Genomic DNA, 25,362 nt, shown 5'->3' with positions numbered 1-25,362 from the left:
GGAAGCAGGACTGGTTCTATAGAGCAGGAATATAATTGCAAACTGTCTATTTAATCGAAACCCAGAAGTGATGGTATTAAGTTAATTTACACCAAACTGAAATTTTCTACAGGATGGAAATGGGAGGAAATCCTTGTTTACTTAATTGGGCAACTGCTTTTATTCAGAAGGGCATACAATTAGGAAAAACAAAAGCAATTTACAAGAAAGACATCATCACCAGTATCACAAATGCTATTGAATTTCAGGTATATTATTATTATAATTATTATTTATTTATTATTTTTTTGCTTTGAAATGTACAAACAATATAAGTTCATTTGATTCAAAAAAGGATATAACATATTCATTTTTTTTTAATGAGGTACATTTTAATATAGTTTGGTATAGTTATATATGCACTATTTACTTTGGCCCCATGGCCCTCGGTCAAGTTATTTTAATATGATATTTTAATGATGTTTTTTTTAAATGCACCTTTTCTCCCTCTCAATATTGTATCATCCTCAATTGTGCACAATTTAATTCTTGTGACTTACTTTTTTAAAGCAAATAATTTCCATTTTAATATGACTTTTGAGATCACAAGTTTAGTTTTCTGTTGTTTTTCTTCTTTTCTCACATTCTCATTCATGTAAAAGAGTGTGTAACAAAGTCTCAGCAGATAAGAGCTGTGTGCCTCTATATGGTCGTTATAAACAGTGCTGAATGGTGTGTGTTAAAAGAGGAAGCACATGCTGTCTTCTTAGGACTGTACTTTTCAAATCTGTTGCATTTGCATTAATAAAAGAAAGCTTGTTTCACAAACTGAAAGCATACAGCTAGGCATTAATGCATCAATGCAATGCATGCAATTTAGACAATGCAATTAGACATAAGTATGATGTGGCATGCAGGTAATCTATTCTTGTCATGGTTTGAGCTGCTGTTGTCCCCGGATTGAACTGTCATGGCTGCCGCGCGCTGTTGACTGATTCTGGTTGGACAGGAGGCGGAAAAGCGCTGTAAGTCTGATCGCCTTCGACACTTTTGCATGCACTTGAATGCGTTACCACATATGCACTACATAAACTTCGCATTTGAAGGAGAACTATAGTTGTATAAGTGGAAACGCAATGTCGCGCGCGCATAATGGCATGCAAGATATAGCAGTTTGAAACATGTTTGTTGGCCAACATTACATAAGCAAGACTGCATAGTTGCTAAAGTAATTCATTGCATCGCATTGCATTTTACGTAGCACTGCATTAAGTTTGTTCTAAAACGTTTGTAAAACTTTATAACACGTTCATTGCATTGTGACACTGAACCACAGGTGCAGACTGATTGTAACGTTACTTTATTTACATTTTATGTCTGTTAAGTTTCATGGTCTGTATGCATGTGTGAAACTATTAAACACTCATGTAGTAAAACTATGATTATAAAGCAATACAACGCCATTGTACAGTGATGGTAATTCACATTAAAGTATCATGGGATTGAAAGACATTACGATGGAATTTACAAAGTATTTCAAATAAAAGAATACCGTGGTATTATGGTACATATTCAGAAACCATTAATACTGAGGCCTGAGTCGTTTATTTGTTACACATTTGTTGCATAAGCAGTCAATTGCTTTAAACCAACCTCTAAAACAGAAAGTGGTCATAAGAATAAAGTTAAGGAATGATGGTTAAAATCTAAACAGATTACAAAAGGAGGGCTAGTGAGTAAACATAATAAATGTAAACAAAAATATACTATCATGATACCATGTTCAAAAATGATGGTAATAGTACAGAGTATTGAATGCACACTTAAATGTAGGTTAATTCAAGCATACTGAATTGTATTAATTGAACTGGATTGTAATAAAGATGTTGTAGTGTGGTTTAAGGTAACAAAGTGAAGGTTAGATGAATATAAGATTTCAAAGAACGCCAACGGTTTTCAAAGGCATTTTTGATATACACATAGTGTGTGTGACAGTTTTATGGCAAGATTTTGATCATAAACACTAGTTAATAATTCAATTAAATCTCATTAGATAGCTTACACAGCATGCATTAGAATAATTACTCAAAATTACAAGAGAAAATGTAATGTTCTCACAAAACATGTATGCCTTGGGGCAAACTTTTTTTCTCGCTCTCAATCTTTTTTTATCTTGCTTTCAGTATTAAGTATCTAAATATTCTTAAATCAACATACATTTATTTAAGAGCCAAAATGACTAAAGTAAGATATAAAATTAAGTAAGTTTTTATACTTAAAAAAATATTTGTTTTTAGGGTCAGGAAAATAAACCTATCTAGCATTTATGTCTCGTTTTTAGTATAAATGTCTAAATATTCGTAAGTCGTTACATTTGCTTGAGAGGCAAAATGACTTAAGATTTAAAGACTTAAAATTTTATCAACGAAAAGTGAGTTTATGCTTAAAAAACAAACAAACAAACAATAATTCTATCAGAGGGGTCAGGAAAAACTTAATTCAAGGCAAAACAATATTATTTTTCCTACACCACTAACAGATATTTTGTCTTGTTTTAAGCATAAATTCACTTAATTTTTCAGAAAAGAAGACTTAGTAATTTTTCTTACTCAGTATTTTTTCTTGTTTTCAGTATAACTGTCTTGAGATGTCAAGTCTTGCTTTCTGAAAAATCTATCAAAATTAAGCGTGTTTATGCTTAGCACAAGAAGATATCTCTGCCAATGGAGTAAGAAAAAAAACACACGATTATTTTTCCTTATTTAAAGCATTCACTTATTTTTTTTATACATTTTTCAGAAAGGAAAAATTTAAATTCTTAAGTAATTTTCCTTCTCGAGTAAATATGTCTTGATTTAAGAATGTTTAGATATTTATAATGGAAAACAAAACAAAAATACCAGGTTAAAAAATCATTTTTACAGTGTATCGCTCATACAGTACTGTAACCAGAAACATTGGTGCAAATATAAAGATGTTGGTTATTAATTATGATGTTACCTTTTTTGTATTGATAATTGAGTTTTGAGCATGATCTATCTAAAAGCTCAAATTTCCCTTGTCTTGTATAGGGCTCTGTACATCCAGTATGAATGGGGTCAATGCCAACCCTGATGCTCAGGTTGGGAATGAAAAGAGGGGCAATTGGCATAAACGCCTGCGTCTCAGGAAGACCTCTTTTTCATTCCCTGCTGAACGAAACACTGTGAAACAGGAGAGGGATGTTATGGCATGTGGATGGAAAGTAACAGAGAAGTCCAAAAAATGGCCTCGACGTCTCGAGGCAGCAAACACCTTCAAGTGCTCCACGTGCAACGATGGCATCTCCTTCAGACCCCGCGAAATAAAAATGCATTATAAGATCGCCCATGGAGGCGAAGGAAGCCCACCGATGTTTCCATGCAACATGTGCAATTTCTCCTCGCCAGTGTTCACTACGCTTCAGCAGCACCGAATGCAACACGAGGATTGTTTGTTCGCTTGTGAGATTTGTGATGACAACGTCCAGCGAACGCTTTCCCAACTGACCAAACATTGTCAAACCCACCATGCTCTAAAAGGTCAATACTACTGTCCGAAGTGCAAACTGTCCATCCAGGAGATTAAGCAGTTTGTGTGTCACTCGTGTTGCATTACTAATGGCAATGCACAGAAAGATGATCTCTTAAAGCACATGACTGCTGCATGCCGTCAAAGGTGGAGCCGCAAAGATTGGTGGAGAAAGCGGGCACACGTCAAGCAAGACAATAACATGTCCCAAGAGTTCAAGTTCTTACTTCCAAAACCAGACGCCCAATGGACGTCCCCATTGCTCCCGTTCTCCACACCCGGTCTACTGGACGACCACGGCGTCTTGCTGGATCCAGAAAAGACCTTGGAGGAAACGCAGCAGTTTCTTGAGAGGACCATTTGTAGTGCTAAAAACTGGCCTGCATGTCTTAAAAACGAGCAAGCGGCAACAACACCCCATCCATCAAAAACGAATGCGAAGCGATGTGTCACGCCACACACTGGGAAAGATAAGCTAAGTGGACTCATGGAGAAAAACAATATATCCATTCCCCCAGATTGCACTACAAAGGTGGTCAGGTTCAAGATGGTGGACGGCAAAAAGCATTTAGTTCTCAAAGTCATTCCTTCAAACAAGCGAGACGCTTCGAAGGATACTCACACTGTGAAACCTGCCAATCAGCAAGACGAATCCAATGATATTTCAATCGCTAATACCTCAGGAAACTGTTCTCAGGTGACTTTTATAAAGGCTTCGACCCAAAGACAGAAGCAGGGACGATGTGTAGCACAGCGGAACTTTTTGTCTTCGGTGTTTGAGAGGATAAAAAGCCAACAAACAGATGGATGCAACAATCAGGAAACTGCACCCATTAAAGCACGCAACCGTAATTCACATATTCAAAGTCCCCGTGCAAAAAGAGCGGAAGACTGCCAAGACAAAGCTCTCAGAGAATCCCAGGAAAACTTTACCACATGCCAAGGAGATTCAGGATGCCATAGTGATCTGACCTCGGATACAGGTTCTTTGGAAGAAAGGTGTAGGTGTTCACGACTTCTTACAACGGTGTTTGATGAAGAACACAATCTTGCACTGGATTCAAACTGCATTAACCATCAACCAAACACATGCTCCATCTCTGGGTTTGATTGCGTGAGTCCGTCCTCTAGATCTCCCTTAAAGGATCGGACTGAGTCTTTGTGTCAAAGTGAAGCAGGGGGCCTGTTATTCCATGGCAATGCTGACGAATGCACAAACAACATGGACCCCAGAGATTCTCTGGTCCCAGTAGAAAGCCTCAGTGCTCCAGACCAGCTTCACATGGTGGGTGAGCTGCCTTTAACAACAGCCATCCATTGGCACAACAGCTCTGATGAACATCTGAAAGATTTAACACACGCTGGAGGTAAGCTATATGCAGAGCACTCTGGGATCAGGTGTACTTGTTGTGATTTGTCTTTTAGACATGTTTCCCATAGTCATGGAAATTTTTAGGTAATTGTTAAAAGACTAGACATCTCTTTAGATTAGTTGAATGTTGTTTGCTCTAGCTATACTCAATATTTTATTGGTTTGTTGGTAGTGAGGTCTAAATAAAATGATTGAAGTCATGCAATGGATAAATCATCACACTGTTTTTTTTTCTTTCGGTGTATCCAACAAAACATTGAAACTCTTTCCAGCAGGCAGAAAACTCATGGTTTAGATGTTCAATAGGTCTAAGCATGCATACATAGATATCTAAAGTGGATAAGACTATATGAGCCATTATATGTAAATAATGCGCCATATTGGAAGGGTCAAAGCTTCAAGTTCACTGTGCAAACTAGTTATTAACCTAGTGTTTAGCAGCTGATTTGCATGGATTTAGTTCATCATTAAAGCTAGAGAGTTCTACACATGGTAAAGAAAAAAATAGTGATCTTATAAACATTATTAATCACTTTAGAACCCTATTATAGATATGTATCTATAGCTAATTGCTATATATTTATTATTTATAACATTTTATATTTCAAATACAATATATATTTAACATAACATTTGGAATAATTATTAAAAAGTAATAGTACAAAAGAATAAAAATTATACATTTACAATATGTATGTGTTTTAAATATTTGAAATAAATTTTAATTCTCAAATAATTATTATGAAAACGTTTTAAAGGTATTTCTTATGTTTTTACTCGGTAACCTTTCTAAGCAATCTTTTGTTGCCACAAAGATTCAAAATATTTAATTATATGTAAAATATGTAATCATTTAATGCAAAATGAATACAAAAAAATGCTTTTCAGCTTTATGTATTTATCTGACTTGTATGGAAGGTCATTTCCGCCACTGAATAATAAAAAAAGGTTATTATATTTGGACTATTTTGAGTTATAAAGTCAGAATTGCAAGATAAAAACTCGCAATTCTGACTTTATAACACAACTGGTAGTTCTCGCAATTGTACATTTATAACAAGCTATTGTGACTTTATATTTTGCATTTGTGACTTTATAACTGACAACTGGAGTTTATATCTCGCAATTCTATTTTTATATAACGCAATTTTTGACTATATCTTTCATTTCTGGCTTTATAATTCATAATTCGAACTTTTCTTTCTCAGAATCGTGAGTTTATATCTCACAATTATCAGAAAAAAAATCTGAATTGTGAAATAAAAAGTCGCAATTACCTTTTTTATTTTTCGTTCAATGGCGGAAACAGACTTCTATAGACATGAATCGTTAACCTATTACAGTTTTTAAAAAAAAAAATATATATTTTTTTTTAATGTTTCACTCAAAATAGCTAATGGCAACATAAACCAAGTTACATATTTTTGCCTCAGTACAAGACTTAAAAATTAAACCGGTACAATTTTAGCTGCTATTCTGCTTCATGTTTTCATCAGGTACAAGCCAGCGATCTGATCCGGTCTCTTTGCTGCCTGATGATTCAAACTCTTCCACATCTGCATCAGTTTCTGGATCCAGCTCGTCAGGCGGCCCTCTCACATCGCTGAACAGAAAGCGCATGGTGGAAACGTCCTCGGCTGACCCTCCCATCAGTAAATCCCCGAAGCAATCAGAAGACTCTGTCCTCTTCTGGGAGCCGGTGCCTCGAGACGCTTCGGTGACTCTTCGACTGATTCCCTACAGCTCTTCGCAATCTGTTAAAATCCCTCGCGACAAGCAGCCTGTCATAGTTCTCAACCATCCCGACACTGATATCCCCGAAGTCACAAACATCATGAAAGTCGTTCACAAGCACAAAGGAAATGTGCAACGTGTCGTACTTTCTCATAAAACTCTCCGAGCTCTTTCCGAGTTTAACTGCGACTCCCTTCGCCATAACTTTGTCGCTAATTGCCACGCATCCCACCGCAGGAGAGAATGGCCAAACGGGACGGTTAAAGAACGGTTCAGCTTGAAACTGAGGCTCAGAAGAGTGTGTGGAAGAAAATACACCGTAGTGCCAACAGTGTCGGGAAGCATCGTTCTTCAGCCAACGTTTAAATGCTGGTTCTGCGGGCGGCTTTTCACAAACCAGGAAGCTTGGGTGGGTCACGGACAAAGGCATCTAATGGAAGCAACCAGAGGGTGGAACCAGCTCTTCAACAGATAGAAATGCATTCATCTTCATTTTTAAGAAGGGTTACTGTGTGCATCTTAGGGTGAGAAATATACAGTCGTGGTCCAAATACGTTTCGTTCTTTACAGTAATAAACCCTTGTCGGGTGACTGACTCTTTCAAGTTGACACGAGCAAGCATTATGTATTTCGCTCCACGATGTGAAAACGTGCAGTGCATTATCTAGTAGATTAAAAATCACTGTTTTGAGACAGTGTGTGATTACTGCAGAGATCTCAGGTGATATTCCACTCAACATCAGTTTGTCTTAATACTTTATGTAGTTTTGCATTATTTTATTGCTTTATTTTTGATAGGGTGTGTGTCATTTAACCATTATTATACTTTGTTGCTTTACTAATCATCTCTCATAAGGCTTTGTGATTGAAATGTTTACAGAAATTGTTGATTGTCTTTGTCATCTGGTGTAGCTTCGTCTGTTCATCACATTATATTTATCATTAGTTTAAACTACTCCTGTATGCAAGAGCATATGTTGACGCAGCATTGGTGAAATTATGTTTTGTATTTATGCAAATTGTCTATATTTATTTTTTCAGCGTGCAGTTAAGTCACATGGGTTTGATTAAGGGTTTAACCGTACATTTATCTGAGTGTTTTATAAAAAAAAGAGGTTTCCCCAAAATATTTTTATTCCCATTTATAAAGCCAAAGGTTTTTTTAGGATCAGTAGTCTGATCAGAAGAATAATTTCTTGAGTTTATCTTCACCAGGTAAAAACAAGACGTTTGATGATTGCACTGCGATTCAGGCACTTAATAGTGGTGTGTATTTCCGTAGATATTTGAAGATGGTCTGTGATCCACTTCACTTGAAACCAAAGTAAACGTGTCTCTCTTAAGTTTGTGTTGAAGTTTAAACACTGTGAATGAAACCTTGCATTGCTGTATTGTAGAAGTGCCTCCATGCAAAAACCCTCTAGCGTTAACAATAAATAAAGTTCAATTATTTTTGTTTAAGGTACATGTAGCTCTTCAAGACTGTTTTAATGTGTAGCTGTGTGTTTTTAACACTTGTATACTGAGAACTCAATATTACAAAAATATAATGAAGTTTTAAATAGAAGACTAGAATTCACAAAAATCTTACTAGATGTCTTAATCTAAACTTAATAAATGATCTGGAAGTTTAAAACCACTGCTAGAGAAAACAAGCATTTATTTAGCATTTATAATCACATCTGGCAAATTAATTTGTGGTGACGTACATGTTTTCGCCTGTTAATGCAACTTAAAAAGTGATGTAAATGAAATTACAGAACAAATGTAGCCACAGAACCAACTGTAGCTTCTATGTTGTAGAAAATATTTTTATTTATGCCTTGTATATTTGTAGAAAATTTTATATTATACAAAATATACAAATATATTTGTATATTTGTAACAGTTCCCACACGACAATTATTCCGCCTTATAAAAAAAAAATTAATGTTGTACAGTGCAAATCATTATAATTTTACACAACATAATACATAAAACAATCGCTTGAATTAATAAAAAGTTTATACATTTTTTTTTTTACTCAACTCACCTTGTATTATAAAACAAATGTGTTTATACAACGATTCATACACCCATAAACTGTGCCATATTTGTGTATATCTTTATGTTTTTCAGGGTGGTTTGCACAGAACGCATTCTTTTATGCTGTATTTTTAAATGCGCAACACATACTTTAGTCACCGTCAAAATAAAAATACCGCGTCTCTGCCTGTAACCTGTCATTCGGCTAAATAAGTTATAAAAGTAGCAGCAAGTTCCAGCTTTGCAAGCATATCTGTTTCCATCCCCGATAAAGGTGAATGTGAAACTACCACACAGATGAACGAATGTCAGCACCCTCTCAATGCAGTTATATTTGTCATGAATGTCTCATGGCTTGACTGCGTGTCTGAGTTTGGTGTAGTCTTTGGTGTTGCTTTGTGAGTCGACCAGCACTAGAGGATTCTTCTGGTGGTTCTCAATGATGTCTGAGACGCTGCTGAAACGCTTGAGAGAGAGAGAGAGAGAGAGAGAGAGTTTAGTGACTGACAGCTGACTTCTACCTCGTTTCATCTCATGCAGTGACACCTTTGGAAGCTTGTTTTTCTGTAAAATTTTTTATTTCATAATCCAGATTTTGTTTCTTTCTTGCAATTCTGAGTTCATTTTAGGAGTGAGCATACTGACAACAAATAATATATGTATATATATATATATAAATAAATAAATTTGACACTAACACCGCCAGTAGGTGGCAGCAAGTCTCCGTTTTAATAAGTGATTCATTGAATCATTCATTCAAGAGATTCATTCAAAGCGGCTGATTCCATTTTCATTGGTGAAAAAAAAAACAAGCAGTAATTTTTCAAAAAATGTAACTCACTCGATATTAAATTCTTGTTTGTTTTTTGCAAAGTGAGTTCTGGTCGAGAAATATTGCACCAATTTTTATATCTCACAATTCAGGCTTTTCTCTCTTCTGAGTTTATATGACTACTGGAAAAAAAAAAATCTGAATTGTGGGATATAAAGATGCAATAACCTTTTTTACTTTTTTTTCAGTTTTCAGAATTGCAAGATGTTAAACTCAGTATTCAGAGAAAAAGATTACGAGCTTACGGTACTTTTTTATTTTTATTCCATGCATGGCGGAAACAAGCTTCCATTAGACACCACAAAGACTTAACTCACACTTTTCCAATGTTATGAGAGCATTAGTTAAATAACATTGAGTTGAGAATTAGCAAGTAATGACAACATTTTAATTTTCAAAAGCAAAGTGAGTATTCAAACACTTCCATGTCTGTTTTTACCTCCTCTCCTTGTTTTTCTTTCCCTAAAGAATACTGTTTGGTGGAAGCGATGTAGCGGACAGGGATGTTGTAAACGCGACTGTTGTAAAACACCACCAGGGTGTACGGCTGCTGTGCGTCCACACCAGAGCTCTTCCTGAGCAGAAAAGAGCCGTCCTGAAATCAAATCAGACACATAAGCATAAGATCTCAAGCAGGGATAGACTGGTATTTACATTTATGCATTTGGCATGCATTTATCCTTATCCAGCTTTAATTACTTTTAATCAGTTTATCAGCTCATGCATTCCCTGGAAATCGAACCCATGAACTTGGCGTTGCAAGCACCACTACAGGAACGATACTCCGGTGATGTTATAAAGCTTGGATCAGGAGCCTTTTTTGACCAAAGAGCCTGTTTTAATTTCCATTTTAGGTTAATGCATTTTTAACACAAATGTTATTGCATCTATTTAAATTGAATGTTAAATGTTCATGTTGATCATGTTCTATTCTGTAATGTAATGTAGTCATGCACTGTCAGAATAAAGAAGTGCTACAGCCTTTTTTTACTGGCAGTCCTTTATGAAACATAGCCATGGTTTTACTAAAGTGAACGTAGTCCAACTAGTTTTTGTAGATTTTCATGGTTACCACTACAGTAAAAATATTTTAACCATTAAAGCATATTGAATAATTTTTTTAAATGGAAATTGGACTGCTTTTAAACTGTTGCCGTGTGTTGGTTTTCCCTTCTGTGTTAAAGGTATGAAATATTAAATGAATTACATTTGATAGAAATATTTGCATTGAAACATTTTACATGAAACTGCACTACAGTAGATACTGGTAAAAATAATGTATAGCCTGAATGCACTGTAAGTTGCTTTGGATAAAAGCTTCTGCTAAATGCATAAATGTAAATGTAGATGTAGGTTTGACGTGCCTTAGCTGAGCGTATGAGAGCGTCCTCTGCTGTCCTGCGGTCACAGCTGCTGGCATACCAAACCTTTTTATACACACCAGCTTCCTGTGTGAGAGAACAGGACAGTTAGACTGACAGACGCTGTAAGTGCATGCTAGGATGTTCTCGATTATAGTAGTTATGATGCGAACTCAGACACACAAACATGCATTTTTCATTTTCTGTCCGTGCCAAACCGTATAAATGACGAATGCAAACACATTTAAAGGGAAGTCTGTAAGTGCATTCACCTCTTCAGCATCTCTAGCTGATCTGCTGTCTGAAGGCAACATCCCTCTGCCTGTAGAAATAAAATAATATTAATCAACAGCTAGAAAAGAAATCTATCAAGGATTTGTCAGAAAGTCTTTGGCCTTGTGGACAGAAAAATGTGAAGTCACCTTTATTCATATAGCACTTTATATAATACATATAGTGTTGAAGCAGCATTACAGTGTTAAACAGGAAGCACATGTGCTGATAATGCGATAGAGGACAATAGACAACAGTCAGTTCAGTTCTCTTCCAACAGTGTCTGTCAAGTCGACAGTGTTGCCAGAAATCATGTCCCCAACTAAAAAACATGTCCACTCAACACTGAAAAAGCATGAATCTTACTCTGGGAGGGAAGTTGCCGAGGCAGAGGCATCCTGTAACAGAAAAGGAGACTGTAGTTTAACTTTCTGCTCATAAAAGTATGATGGTTTATGCCTACAGGAGAAAATGAAACTGTTGTTTACTTGGCTCGATGGAACCCTGTTGCTGATGGGCTCGGCATGGTGTCCGGTGGGCTTCGTGGTATAGTCACTGGTGTTGTTTTAATTGATGTGGCTGTAAAAAAGATTATGCAATTGTTAACAAGCAACTTTAAAATGTACTTTAAAACAATACAAGGTCATAGTTCAAATTCCTCTTCATAAATGTGCAGGAAACTCTCATGTCGGTAACATCTGTAAGGTATTTGCTATATTCAGAATAGCATGCTACTATACTAGTACTGCTTGAGCAGTATGCTAATTTTCTGTATGCGAGCCTGCGTGTATGGATCTGTTAAACTGTGCATTATAAAACAGCTTTATTTGTGGAAACATGATTAGTTTCTTTAAGCATGCATGCATGAATCTGTCAAGTTGTGCATTAAAAACTGAACTTAATTTGTTGAATACTGCATCAGTTTAACAAAATGCAGTGAATTTTATTTGTGCAGTATATGCTACTTTTTTGTATGCATGCATGATTGGATCAGCCAAACTGTGCATAATAAAACAGCTTCATTTATGGAATACTGTATTAGAAATGTGCGGTATTCTCATTTTCTCTATGCATTCATGCATGGATCTGCCAGCTAGTGGGTTAAAAACAGAGCTTACTTTAGTTTAGGAAAACTGCAGTGTAGATTCAATTCTTGCAGCATACTAATTTTCCTCATGCATGCATTGATGCATGCATTATAAGACAGAGCTTACTTTGTGGAATACATCATCAGAAACGTACAGAATGATAATTTATTCTATGCATGCATGGACCTGCCAAATTCCAATTATACGGTAAAACAGAGCTTACTTTGAGGAAAATTGCATCAGTTTGACCAAATGTAGCTTAGATTTAATTCATGCAGCATGCTAGTTTTTTTTTTTCATGCATGCATGGATCTGCCAAAATTGCACATTATAAAACAAAGCTTAATTTGTGGAATACTGCACCAGTTCGACTACCAAAATTGAAGACATTTTTTAACATTTCTCATAGCATATGCATTCTGTTTTGCATCACGCTTTTGCAGTGATTTTGATAGTTACCTTCACTCTCCCTGTGAGCAATGTTTGGTTTCTGCAAAAAATTGAAAAATGTTTGTCACAGAATGTTTTGATTTACCATTGAATAATAGAGATTAGATAAGATAAACGAGTCCATACCCGTATCAAAGGAGGATTAGGTTTGTTCCTAAAAGATCAGCAGTGATGAACCGTTAGATAGTGAGCCTGATATTATGGCAGATTTGATTTATTATTGTTCAGGGTTTGAAGGAGTCACTTACAGGTCTCTAGGTAGCGGTGTGGGTATTGATGGTCTGCAGGCCTCTGTGGTCTCCTCTGGCCCTTCATTAACACCTAATGAGAATCAGACACATGTGGTTGCTGTCTGTGATTGTTTTTCATGCATTCATTTGCTCAGGTCTGGTTTGTGACTGATACTCACTGTCTTCTGCGTCACACACCTCATACTCGTCCTCTGACTGTGGTTCCTGCTCAAAACACATACAGACCGTCATCATAATCTCCATTCAAAGCATGCATTTTCACTGTTATATATGTACATATAGGTCACTTATTTACATAAAAGCAAAATGGTATTTTTTATGAATCATGTTCGTTTTCATTAATTTATTTAAAAAAACACACTTTTGAACTTTAATAGATAGATAATCAATAGTTAGATTTTGCATCATCTATATGTAGCCTATAGTTAGTGCTTTTTAAAAATACTGTTCATATTTACAATCCATTAATATTAACAGATATAATCGTTGATTTTAAGCATGTTTTAGTAAATGTTGAAATTAATATTATCCAAAATTAATAAATGCTGTAAAAGCATTCTTGATTTTTCATTTTCAACAAATGTCTGCATTGTAAAATTGTACTTTTTTCATATGAAGCATTTTTATATGTTCTGTTATACACATACATATATATATATATATCATTTTAAAATAAGAAAATGTATTTATTTAAAATTAAAAATTAATTAATATATATTCTTCTCTACGTTCTTATTTTTTAAATTATATATATATATATATATATATATACATAAAGAATAAAAAAAATCATTAATACTCACTGGAGTTTTTGGGCTTTTGATGTCCATTCTGTGTGAATAGATAGAACATGGAAACACTTAATTTGCTTGTTTGTTCATGCATTTAACTCTTTCCTGTAAAACTTGTATCTCAGGCATGTTTTATAGTGTTTTTGAAAAATGGCAGTGTCACCGTCTCAAATGTTTAGCAAGCACTGTTAGAGAACCAAAACAATGAAATCGAAGAAGTATGTATTTATGCATTTGATAGAAGCTAGTATTTTGACATGGTTATAATGGTGTTTATAAGTGTTTGTAAGGGTGCTGCTGAGTAACTGAACAGAGGTGAATCCAGTGCTAATCTAGTGGTTTGTAATTGTCTTGATTGTGTAATACCGTGGACTGGCTTTAGGTGGCGCCATCTGTGTGCTGGGTTGCAGACTCGAGTTACTCCTGCTGATCAGAATACAACATGTATTGACAGAGAACTAGAGAACAGAGAAGCATGTGATGTGTGACTCAGTAACGAAGGACACGAGGAAGCTGAGGACTGAATCATCAAGGGCTGCTTTTGGAAAAAAATATTAACACTATTACTGTAAGACTGACCAGTTGTAGTGTAGATTTTCATGTATGGATATTCACGTCTCATATTCATGTACTATGTAATTGCTGACTTAAACTGGTCAAACTGACATGCTTTTATCCATATTGAATATTATTAGTGCTGTAATGAACACTGAGTTCAGTTTAATTGTAATAAAAAATATTAAAGAAAAAGGAGGGTTAATTTTGAAGAGTTTTACCTTGTCTTAGACTGAGAATTCTCCTATAATTAAACACACAAAGCATTTTGTAAGAGCAGATATAAAGCAAGTTAATAGTCCTTAAATAAATATTTTATATAATGCATGATGTTATTTGTTGTACTACCTGTTCAGGTCATATTTCATGCCAAAATTATATATATATGTATGATATTGTACTACATGTTCAGGTCATATTTCATGCCAAAATTTGTAAAAATAAATAATATATATAAAAAAAGTAAAATAAATGTAAAAACTATATATAAATATATATTTAACATTTTTATTATTAAATATTATTATAAATATTGTAAAAAAAAACCTATTATATTGTGTATGATGTTGCACTGTTGTATCTGTTTCGGTAATATTTTATCCCAAAATTATAAAAAATATATAATATATAAAATAAAATAAAAATTTAAACATGTAAAATAAATATAAAAACGATTTATAATTATATATTAAACAATTTTATTATTAAATATTATTATAAATATAAAAAATATAATATTATGTCTGATGTTGTACTACCTGTAATCTATGCTGATTTTAACTTCAATAATAATAACAAAATCATGATTTTCATTACTGTATAACTAAAATCTAAAACCTTTTTATTATTATTATTATTATTATTATTATTTTATCTGAATATCACATCAGTGACCTGGACAAAGCTCTTTTGATTTCATCTCACCTTCATATCAGAGACCTCGTAGAAATCTAAAAAATATTTAATAATAAAAAAAAGAATAAATTAGAGTGTAATACACAAGTTTTCAATATTTGATCAGCGAAATCTAATCAGTCTCTCACCAGGACTTTTTCCACATGGTTTGGCTCCTCTGTTAACCAGCGGCTCTATTGACAGACATTACGCACCATTAGGGCTTGATTTACACTCGAATAATTCAGTGTGCATTCCTCTGTCATCTTACTTGATGGTGTTTTCTCAGTGGGGTCAATGTAATTATCATCAATAATGTCTGTCTGGTCTTCCGGCTCAATGTAATCGCCCTGAACGGAGGAGAGAGCTTCAGCATCAGGACTTTATTGTGCACTAAATGAAAGTCTGTGTTATCAATACAAGCCGTTATTACATCATCTTCCTCTGGCAGGCTGCGGTGGGTCAGTCGAGGGGGTTTGTGCCTCTGTTGCACATGGAAAGGATGGTTTGGTTTTGCCTGTCGACCCCGACAGCTGTCTGCAAGATACAGGAAGTCTGGTTTTACATGCTGCTTTTGTTGAACTGAACCTTTTAGTCTTACCTCATCACTTACTCTACTTCATTTTGTTCACATTCTTTATTCTGTTGAACACAAAAGGAGCACTTTTGAAGAGGCTCCGAAAACATTTCATTCAGAATAACATTTTGTTTTTAATGGAAAAACAGAAACTGATGCAGGTTTGGAAAGACATGTGGCTGAGGAAATGATGACTGGGTTTTAAAGTCAACATGCTTCTCGCATCTCATTTTTTTTGTTGATTGAGATTGATTGAACGTTCAATTAGGAATTGATTGGATTATGAAATTAGAAGGCGAGGTTGAGAAAGAAATTCACAGTTGTGTTTCTTTGGACATTGTTTCTCATTTCCAGGAGCTGTCTGAATGCAGAACACCAGTGTTTTTTTCCCATCATCCGTGTAATGATTTTCTCAAACACAAAGTACATGTGGTAATTCAGTTGCATAGAAATCCACATCTGTGACTTTACAAGAAGGGATCAGTCCAAAAGTCATTTGGTTAATCTTTTTGATTTACTACCAAGCACATTTTAAACTAATTCAATTAGATGAACATGACAGTGTTATTTTGTTATAGAGATGCTTTTATAAATTACACAAATTTATTTATATTTTATTACATTTTTTATTTTCTTCTTTATTTTAAATAAATATAGTAAAACATTTTTTTCTTTTACCTTTTTGTTGCCTTTTTTTTGTTATTTTCCATTTTTATTAATTTCCTTTTGGTATTTATATGTCTGTATAGAATCCACATCTCTGAGTTTTTAACCATTACCATGCACATTTTTTATATGGATACTTTTTTTTTACCGAAATGCTGGAAAACGTTTGCATATGTAATATTTCATTGCCATTCCACTACAGAAAGTGGGAGCATTAATGAAGAAGAAGAAAAAGAGAAAACAAATTCACAAATATAAATATATATATATATATATATATATATATATATATATATATATATATATATATATATATATATATATATATATATATATATATATATATATATATATATATATTAAAAAACATTTAATGGGATATTATGCAATATTTGTAAATAATTTGTAAAATATTTATTATATACATTTATTTAAATCAGGGCTTGCACAACTAATAATTTTACTTTTGCTAATTTCCATATTTAAAAAACAAACAAAATATCCATCCATTTGAGAGATAAAATGCAAGACAGAAAACTGTTTTTAAAACTATAGAACGTCAGTTTCCCCATTTTTTTATTAATAAAATGTCTTAAATAAGTATGCACATTTATTGCATACCAAATTAAAAGCCCATTTCCTTTTTCTCCTTCAACAGCTCTTACTGGCAACATGATATTACCTTTTCCAGCATTTCAACAATATTTAAATTCTTAAATATTTGAATGTCCACATTTAAAGTGCGTGTGCATCACTGTGAAGCACAACAGTTAGCGTACGGTGCCTGGCTGTGGTCAAAAAGGATTTACAAAACGACTTTGGATGGTGTGAAAAGAAAAAGACTCTCTAGATATTCTAGATTCAGACACTGACTAGCAGCTATGTAAAAAAAAACGACCTTATGTCCTCAAGAGAACAATTTACTGTTTATTATTACAGATGCGTGCTTAAGAAACAATAACATCTGACTTCTGACCATGCTGATTCTGAAAGTTGACTCACCCACATACTCTCCTCTGGTGTTGGTGATGGACGGGCTGACCGTAAAGCCCTTCATGTGTCCGTCAAGCCTCGGCGGGGGTTCGTAGCTATCATCGTGCTCCCCCTGAGGGTCCTCGTACGTGTCACTGTCCTGTTAAAGATGGATATATGCTCAGTGTATCTCCTGTCTCTTTATATTTCATGCTTTTACATCAGTTCAACTGGAAAACCTACAAAATTGTAACTCTTTTTTGCTCATCTCAAACATCTTTGACGTGTCAGCAGTCATTATTGTTATAATTAATAAATAAATGTATAATTTAAGATTTGATTTAATTAGATTTAAATCTGACTGCCATTTTAGTATCATTGAGATTATAAGTTTTATTCCTATTTTTACCTTTTTCATGTTTTCTGTTTTCATTTAAAAAATGGGTTATTCATTTATTTTTTATTTAACCTTTACATTTTACAATTTTAGTTTTTAATTATTTTAGTATGACATTTTGTTAGTTATTTTTATATATGTATATTTTATTTAACTTTTTTTTTTTTTTACTTTTATTTCAGTTTTGGTTATTTTAGTACATCAAGTAAACCTTATTGAAAATGAGAAATATTTCCTTGGCAACTAGTTTTATTTTTATATTTTTTGTTCAATTTTTTTGTTATTTTCCATTTTCATTTTTATTTTTACATATAATATATATATATAATATGTAAAAAATTAAAATGCAAATGAAAAAGTTAACTATATATATACAGTATATATAAATTGTTAACTTATTTGCATTTATATTTTTATATTTATTAAATTTTTTCATTTTAATTTAATTTTACATTGACATTTTTAAGTAATTTAGTTCTACCTTTTGTTAGTTTCCATTTTTATTTGTACATTTTATATTTGCTTAAACGTTTTAATTATTTGTGAAATTTACTAGCCATTTTTGAGTGAAAATCTACTCAGATTTTTAATATAAAATTTTATTAAAATGTCATATTACTAATTAGACACATCACCTTTCAGACATTTTCAGTTCACGTAAAATGGGTTTTTAATAAATATTTGAGGTAGAATATTGAATTGCATGCACATGGGCTACAGTTATTGCGTTGTGCATTAAATTATTACTGATTTTACATTCATTCAGCATTATATTTGCGAAAGTTCTCCTGTAAGTGAGTTGTGAATGTCTTTTACTGATGCACTTACAAAATCTGAGTCAGAGTCCTTCTCAGAATCTGGAGCTTCACCTGAAAAGTGACACAACATGAAGTCAGAAGCTAAAAAATGCAACATTTGTCTTCACTTAGATACAATCCTGTTTTCATGCTCCAGAAATGTAGTGATAATTCCCAGACTGCATTGAGTTACATCAGACAAACTGTTTTTTAAGGATCGGATCAGGTAAAAATAGCCTACTTGCACATTTTTTCAACTGCACATTCACTTTCTAGTTCAGACACTTGAACTTGCCTTGATAGTCTCGCACTGGTACTTTCGGAGGTCTTTTCTTTTTTATTCTGAAACAAAATCAAAAGCAACTCAAAATACAGGAAGTTGATTGCTGTGGATTTCAGCACATGGGGATTTGTGATAATGCTGAGTTTCATTTGTCAGCGACAGTTTAAGCACATAATTACATGTGATCTATAACATATGAAAGCAAAAACACACAATGGCAGGACACAGAATAATGAGACGGTTGTTAAAGTTAAAGTCTTTCCAAACACACCACAAAGCTCCCGCAGACGTTACGGTGGGCGTCTGGTGCTATTTCTACACATAGTAAAGACACCTTTATTTATATAACGGTTGTGTCAAAGCAGCTGTGCAGTGTTAAACAGAAAAAATACCTGCTGATTATGCAAGAGGACAATACAAATGTTAAAGTCAGTTCATGCTTATATATATATATATATGTATATATAGACAGATAGATAGATAGAGAAGATCAAAGCAGATGACATTTTATAGCAAAATAACTTGCTTAAAATTGAATAATAAAAAATCATTAAATTAAATCATTAAATAAATAAAATGCTAAAAATTTTATGAATAAAAATAAAAATAAATAATTTAATTAATTAATTAAATTAATTTAAATAATAAAAAACTAAAATAAATTGAATAATTAAAATAAACCATGAAATAATTTAAATTCACTAGATATTTTTTTATCATTATTATTATTATTATTATTATTATTTTAAGCAGACGTGCAGGTAAATGGATAAAGACACACATGCTTGGTTTTAAGGTTGAAGCCTCAATCAAACAGGATTCACAACATAGAAATCATACCGGTCCAATGTATTTCTCCCGGTTTTGAGAAAATTAGCTGTTTGTTCTGTCTGAAACCTTAGAAATGAATAGATTAAAATGCAAAATATTTCAGTTATGTGTATGGATGACTAACACCGCCATGCATGATATATGCTGAATTAAATCTAATATGTATAGAGATATAATATATATATATATATATATATATATATATATATATATGTGTGTGTATTTTGAGGTACTGATTCCAAAAATAGTGTCTGTTCTGCTGCAGTGCGTCACACTTTCTCACAAAATGTGTGCATTTTGTTGCATTTCTGCTTTTGACAACAACTGTACAGTAATTTGAAGAAGTCTTGCATGCTCCCATAATCAGCAGAAAAACACCATAAACACATGATTCCTGTCTGAATCTGAGAAAGACTAGTTGATCCACTCTCAGCCTTTTTTCCACATGCATGACATTATGTGATCCCTATCCTTATCCCTTTCCCCTTTTCCACTCCTCTGAAGACTGTTAAATTATTCATTTTGAATACTTCTGGCATAACTTTCAGCTCTTGCATTAAAGCAATAAAGCTGATACAGATGATTTAGTATTTATTTATCATTTGCTAAAGTGTTTCACATTTCCTAAAGAAAGCATGAGTGGTGTTTCCCTATGTAAAACTCATCTGCAGGATTCTAGGTGTATTTTTCTGCCTGTTTTATTGCTGGAACTGGTAAATATAGTTATCTAGGTAAAGTACCAGCACATCTTTGAGGAATCATTCATGTCTGGAGCGCAAATGGTGTGGAACAAAAATGCAATGAAGTGCACTGGAGTTTCATACTGAGGGTTTGGAAAAACCCCTGAGCCGTAAGCAAGAACAATAGTATCAGTGATACTTGGAAAACACCACAAATTATTACATTTATAAACATAAATGTGCTAAAACTGCTTTTGGGATCTCATGTTACAATAAAGAACACATGCATATTTTTGTACAGCAGGTGTTCCTTCATTAATAACGATTGCTTGCTTTTGCTGTAAATTTGATATTGTTTCCGTCATGCATGCCACACCTTATGAGCGTTTTGGGACTATGGCTCGGTATGAATAGAGGAAGTGAGAGGAAATGTGTTTGAGGACGGTCACCAGATGTTTCCTCGTGTTTTAAACTCGAAAAATAACTCTGATAACTGTCTTCTCCTGTTGTGTTTTAATTCACCAAGAAGTGTGTCGAATGTAACACACCTTTTTAGTCTGTTGAAAAGGCTGTCGTCATTCTTTTTTATGTCTTGGACGATTTTTTGGAGCTGCCTGAAACACACAAAAAAACAAAAACAAAACGAGTTCAATAAAAGCACATGTAGATTCAAATTTTGAGGTTGGTAAGATTTTTTATTTTATTTTATTTTTTATAGAAATAAGTATCTTCTACTTCTAATATTACAGGAAAAAATCTGAAATATTATTACAATTTTAAATAACAGTTTTCTATATGAATATCTGTTAAAATGTAATTTATTTCTGTGATGCTCCGCTGTATTTTCAGCATCATTCCTCCAGTCTTCAGTGTCACATGATCTTCAGAAATCATGAAAATATACTGATTTGCTGCTCAAGAAACATTTCTGGTTATTATCAATGTTGAAAAAAGTTGTGCTGCACAATATTTTTGTGGAAACCGTGATGCATTTTTTTTTCAGGATTCACAGATGAATAGAAAGTTCAAAAGAACAGCATTTATTTGAAATAGAAATCAGTTGTTACTTTGTTACTGTCACTTTTGATACATTTAATGCATCCTTGCTGAATAAAAGTATTCATTTCTTTAAAAAAACACGCTTTTGAACTTAGATAGATAGATAATCAATAGTTCGATATTTGCATCAGTAGAAAGCAATCGTTAATCTGCTTCATGGATCTCTCAGACATGCTCTAAGTTTCTGTTCAAGCGTAAAGCATGAACTGTGGCTTTTAACATCAGATATAAAGCGAGCTGTTTCAGACAGACCCTGTCTGAGCTGCTTCACATCTTTGTTTGTGGAGGAGAGTCATGTAATGAGTATAATTACAGTCCTCACAAAACTTCACAGCTGCGTAGAAATTCAACACAATTCACTGACCTTCACTGGCATCAAGTATCGCTGGCAAGCTGATTATATCTTTAATGATTTACTTTTTACAAATAACGATTTCAGTGTCATTTCAAAAACTTCCCTCTAGTTTTGAGAGATGCATATAAAAAAACTGTTTAATTGATAAATGCACGCAGAGATTTAGTGAATGCAAACATTTTTATTTATTGAATACACAGTCACTCTTTAACTAGCAGTACTGAAACTGAGAGCAGAGGACTTCCTTGTGCGAAGATAACAATGGAATTAAATTGTTTAAAAGTTTGCCTTACCTAAGTTTATCCGAAGCAGGAGCTGTGATTCTGTTGAAATGCTCCATGCTGTGTCTCTGTACCGACTGCGGTTAGTTAGTAGCATGAACCGGTAGTTAAGTGGCTGCTAGTAGTCTAATGGCTCATAATGAGTGTGTTGGACATCAGAGGTTAAGCAGCACATGTTACAGCTGAGGACGAAGGTTTTTTTTGTTTCCACAGAAGTGGTTGGTAAGGAGGATTATGAAACTGCTGTTGAATCTCATGTTATCTCTATATTTAGAGCCACTTTGAACTGATTCACTTTAATGAGATGATGCTATTTCTCGCGTCTCTGCGTTCTCAGTTCTCTGTCTGTGCTTTTTGTAACATTTCATGCTTCAAATTATAATTATGAATGGCTTCTCTTAATGAACTTTATTATTGCTCTCTTCTGTTTCTTCCAGCAGTCTCCTGATGCATAAGAGGCTGCACTATGAATGGTTTTTAATGCATTTGTATTCATTATTGAAAAAGTGAGAACATGTCATTTATTCCAAGGATATGAAACACACTGCTTGAGATTTCTAAAAATGTTTTGAAGGGATAGTGAAAGTATATTTCATTTTTGGTTGCATTTGTAACTGATGAGGAACAGAGACGTTTTGCTCAGTTGCTCTTGTATGAATTTCATTAAATATACATATCTCTGTTTCTATTCAAAAAATAAAATAAAAAAATAAAATGTCTAAATTAGAATATGTGAAAGGGAAAAAATTCTAAAAAATGTTCATGCTTTATTTTGTCAAAAAATAATTTAAAATAAAAAATTAAAATTGCATTAATTATTTTTAGAAAAATAAAAAAATGTATAGAGAGAGCAAAATGTAATGTTAGATCAACAATACAAATTTTCTTTGCAAGAAAAAAAAACACCTTAAAGTATTTATTAGTGAAAACCTTGTATGAACAAATAATGTAATATAATTGTACTTTACTGATGTATTTGTAAATATTCTCTTGTACAAAATAAGCTTTCTACTTTTAAACTTTCTACTGTTAAACTTTCTATATTTTAGTGTATATTTAGTTATTTAGTAACATGCTGATAGATTACGAACCAAATAAAATAGCAATTTAATGTTCAATATTGATTTTTTAAAATATATTCTCAACAATATACTTGTATATACTTGTATCTTTACAAAAAAAAAATGCATTCCTAAAATTCTTAAAGTACTTTATATTACTTGCACAAACCAAGTAAAGAAAGATACTTTAATGTTCTTTACTGATGTGTTTGTACATATTCTGACCAAAAATATATACTTTTTGAAACTATTTCAAACCTGGAATACCTTGGCCATGAAATATTCCCATGTTTATGAATGTTCATTGAGAAATATTTTTTTGTGTGATAAACAAGTTATGTAATTTACTACATTTGCCTAATATGTGGAATCCAGATTATGTTAATATCTACAATTTACAACACTGATAGATATAAAACTAGTCTAGCTTCCTCATTGCTGCCACAGACAGTCACTGACCTCAATCAATGAGGAACACATGAGAGAAATACAGGGGATTCACTTCATGTGTTTCTAACAACAGGCGGATGGGTGTTGAGTTTAGAGTAGAAATAGAAACAGAAATGGATTCCTTACGGCCGATGAATGAAGCTGAATTTGTTGAGGTCACTGTCCGAGAGCATCTGCAAGAGAAGCAACAGGGTTAAATGTTCTGAGTTCAGTACAGTTTTCCACGTCTCATCACAAACACACACAAACTCTCAGTAACTCTGCTGAACAGAAGCTTGTTTTAACACAGAACCTTTTCTGTGATGAAGAGATGAATGTTCTTGGTGTATTAAAATACTGAAATAATGTTAAATATAGTCAAATAATAGTTCTTAAATTAAGTGGTTCAGAAATTGACATATATAATGAATATGAGAATTTGTACTCTAAAATATACTCTGCCAGTAAAACATCAACATTTTATACACCGGATCATAGAAGATTAACATATAATTTCACATAAATAATGTCATTTCTATGCAACAAAAGTTGCAAAGTAAAGTCAAATGGTTAAATTACATGAACAAATTAAAATATGGTATTTTTATGTTTTATTTCAGATCATAGGATGAACTGTTCTGGATTTGTTAGGGATGTAGAATTTATGTGAAATATTTTGAACACTAGTATGCTTAAACCTTCAGTAACCACACTGACTAATTTGTTTGTTATTTCAAAGTTACATCTCTTACTAAGCTAGCTTTTATACATAGCCCTGTTAAAATAGTTTGCTGATGGTTTTTGTCCACATTATAACTGACTCACCGACTCACTGAATCAATCAATACAATCTGAAAGAGTTCACATGAAGCAGCTGTCAAATGAATGAGTTCAAATAATCAGAAAAATTATTTCCAACACTAGGTGGAGCCCTTAGGCAGCATTAAAAAATTCACCTGACGTTATTTGCTCTGTGTGCACTCAAAGTGTGCTGGGGAAAGTCTATTCATTTGTGTGCTTTGATAACGAACAGACCTTGATGACTGTTAATACATGATCCACAGTGCATCAGGAAGATAAACAGTCCTGAATGAATTCCTCTGAGATCCACAGAACAGATCATGGCTGTTAGTTTCTGCTCCGATGCTTCCTGAATAATAAACAGGCCACTGTATTTGACCTGTTTATGTTTTATGTTGAAACTCTAGGGCCTCCTTTCATTTGGCCCTTTTTAGTAGTTCAGGAAGATTCCTGAAGATGCAACTTGATTTTGAATTAAGTTTTTATACCTGAAGGAAATGAGTCGTGTTTGGCTGAGCAGAAGTCTCTGTCCTGGTGGAAACATGTGTGTCACTGCAGCACTGCTTTTAGCACATAGCTAAGTGGTTGCTAGGGTGTTGTGGGGTGTTTTTGGAATGTTGCTTTGTGGTTGCTAGGGTGTTGTGGGGTGTTTTGAGACTGTTGCTAGGGTGTTGTGGGGTGTTTTTGGAATGTTGCTTTGTGGTTGCTAGGGTATTGTGGGGTGTTTTTAGAACGTTGCTTTGTGGTTGCTAGGGTGTTGTGGGGTGTTTTGAGACTGTTGCTAGGGTGTTGTGTTAGGGTGTTTAGAACATTGCTTTGTGGTTGCTAGGGTGTATTGTAGGGTGTTTTTAGAACATTGCTTTGTGATTGCTAGGTTGTTGTGGGGTGTTTTCAGACTGTTGCTAGGGTGTTGTCTTGGGATGTTTTTAGAATGTTGCTTTATGGCTGCTAGGGTGTTGTGGGGTGTTTTCAGACTGTTGCTAGGGGGTTGTCTTGGGGTGTTTTTAGAACGTTGCTTT

General features: G+C 33.6%; 2 protein-coding genes across 2 annotated transcripts; one reads left to right on the top strand and one right to left on the bottom strand.

The window, feature by feature from the left end:
* The first annotated feature begins 3,067 nt into the window (after positions 1–3,067).
* LOC132110275 (zinc finger protein 518A-like) lies at positions 3,068–7,528 on the top strand. The gene is made up of 2 exons (XM_059516847.1): positions 3,068–4,895; positions 6,397–7,528. The coding sequence occupies exons 1-2, from the start codon at positions 3,068–3,070 to the stop codon at positions 7,107–7,109; spliced, it is 2,541 nt and encodes an 846-aa protein (XP_059372830.1). The 3' UTR covers positions 7,110–7,528.
* A 1,253-nt stretch (positions 7,529–8,781) lies between these two features.
* LOC132110274 (B-cell linker protein-like) lies at positions 8,782–22,626 on the bottom strand. The gene is made up of 20 exons (XM_059516846.1): positions 22,065–22,626; positions 20,906–20,971; positions 19,687–19,743; positions 18,859–18,905; positions 18,595–18,635; positions 17,400–17,529; positions 15,426–15,691; positions 14,482–14,504; positions 14,072–14,128; positions 13,718–13,745; positions 13,073–13,118; positions 12,912–12,984; positions 12,790–12,817; positions 12,673–12,703; positions 11,614–11,704; positions 11,492–11,523; positions 11,125–11,174; positions 10,856–10,939; positions 9,931–10,086; positions 8,782–9,124 (listed from the first exon to the last, which is right to left on the bottom strand). The coding sequence occupies exons 1-20, from the start codon at positions 22,109–22,111 to the stop codon at positions 9,008–9,010; spliced, it is 1,470 nt and encodes a 489-aa protein (XP_059372829.1). The 5' UTR covers positions 22,112–22,626; the 3' UTR covers positions 8,782–9,007.
* Positions 22,627–25,362: the final 2,736 nt, after the last annotated feature.

The sequence above is a fragment of the Carassius carassius genome, chromosome 30, assembly GCF_963082965.1.
Source record: "Carassius carassius chromosome 30, fCarCar2.1, whole genome shotgun sequence".
Lineage (NCBI taxonomy): Eukaryota > Metazoa > Chordata > Actinopteri > Cypriniformes > Cyprinidae > Carassius > Carassius carassius.
The sequence above is the reverse complement of the archived record's forward strand: the minus strand, read 5'-3'. Positions and strand labels throughout refer to the sequence as shown.

What these genes read in the sequence shown, in the direction of transcription:
- LOC132110274 (XM_059516846.1), bottom strand. Translation starts at nt 22,111, where the DNA reads ATGGAGCATTTCAACAGAATCACAGCTCCTGCTTCGGATAAACTTAG. An exon ending in AGGACTCTGACTCAGATTTT is followed by an intron (nt 17,530 to 18,594) that starts GTAAGTGCATCA and finishes CATCTTTAACAG; the next exon opens with GACAGTGACACGTACGAGGA. An exon ending in ACACCGCTACCTAGAGACCT is followed by an intron (nt 12,818 to 12,911) that starts GTAAGTGACTCC and finishes CTGATCTTTTAG; the next exon opens with GAACAAACCTAATCCTCCTT.
- LOC132110275 (XM_059516847.1), top strand. Translation starts at nt 3,068, where the DNA reads ATGAATGGGGTCAATGCCAACCCTGATGCTCAGGTTGGGAATGAAAAG. An exon ending in AGATTTAACACACGCTGGAG is followed by an intron (nt 4,896 to 6,396) that starts GTAAGCTATATG and finishes TGTTTTCATCAG; the next exon opens with GTACAAGCCAGCGATCTGAT.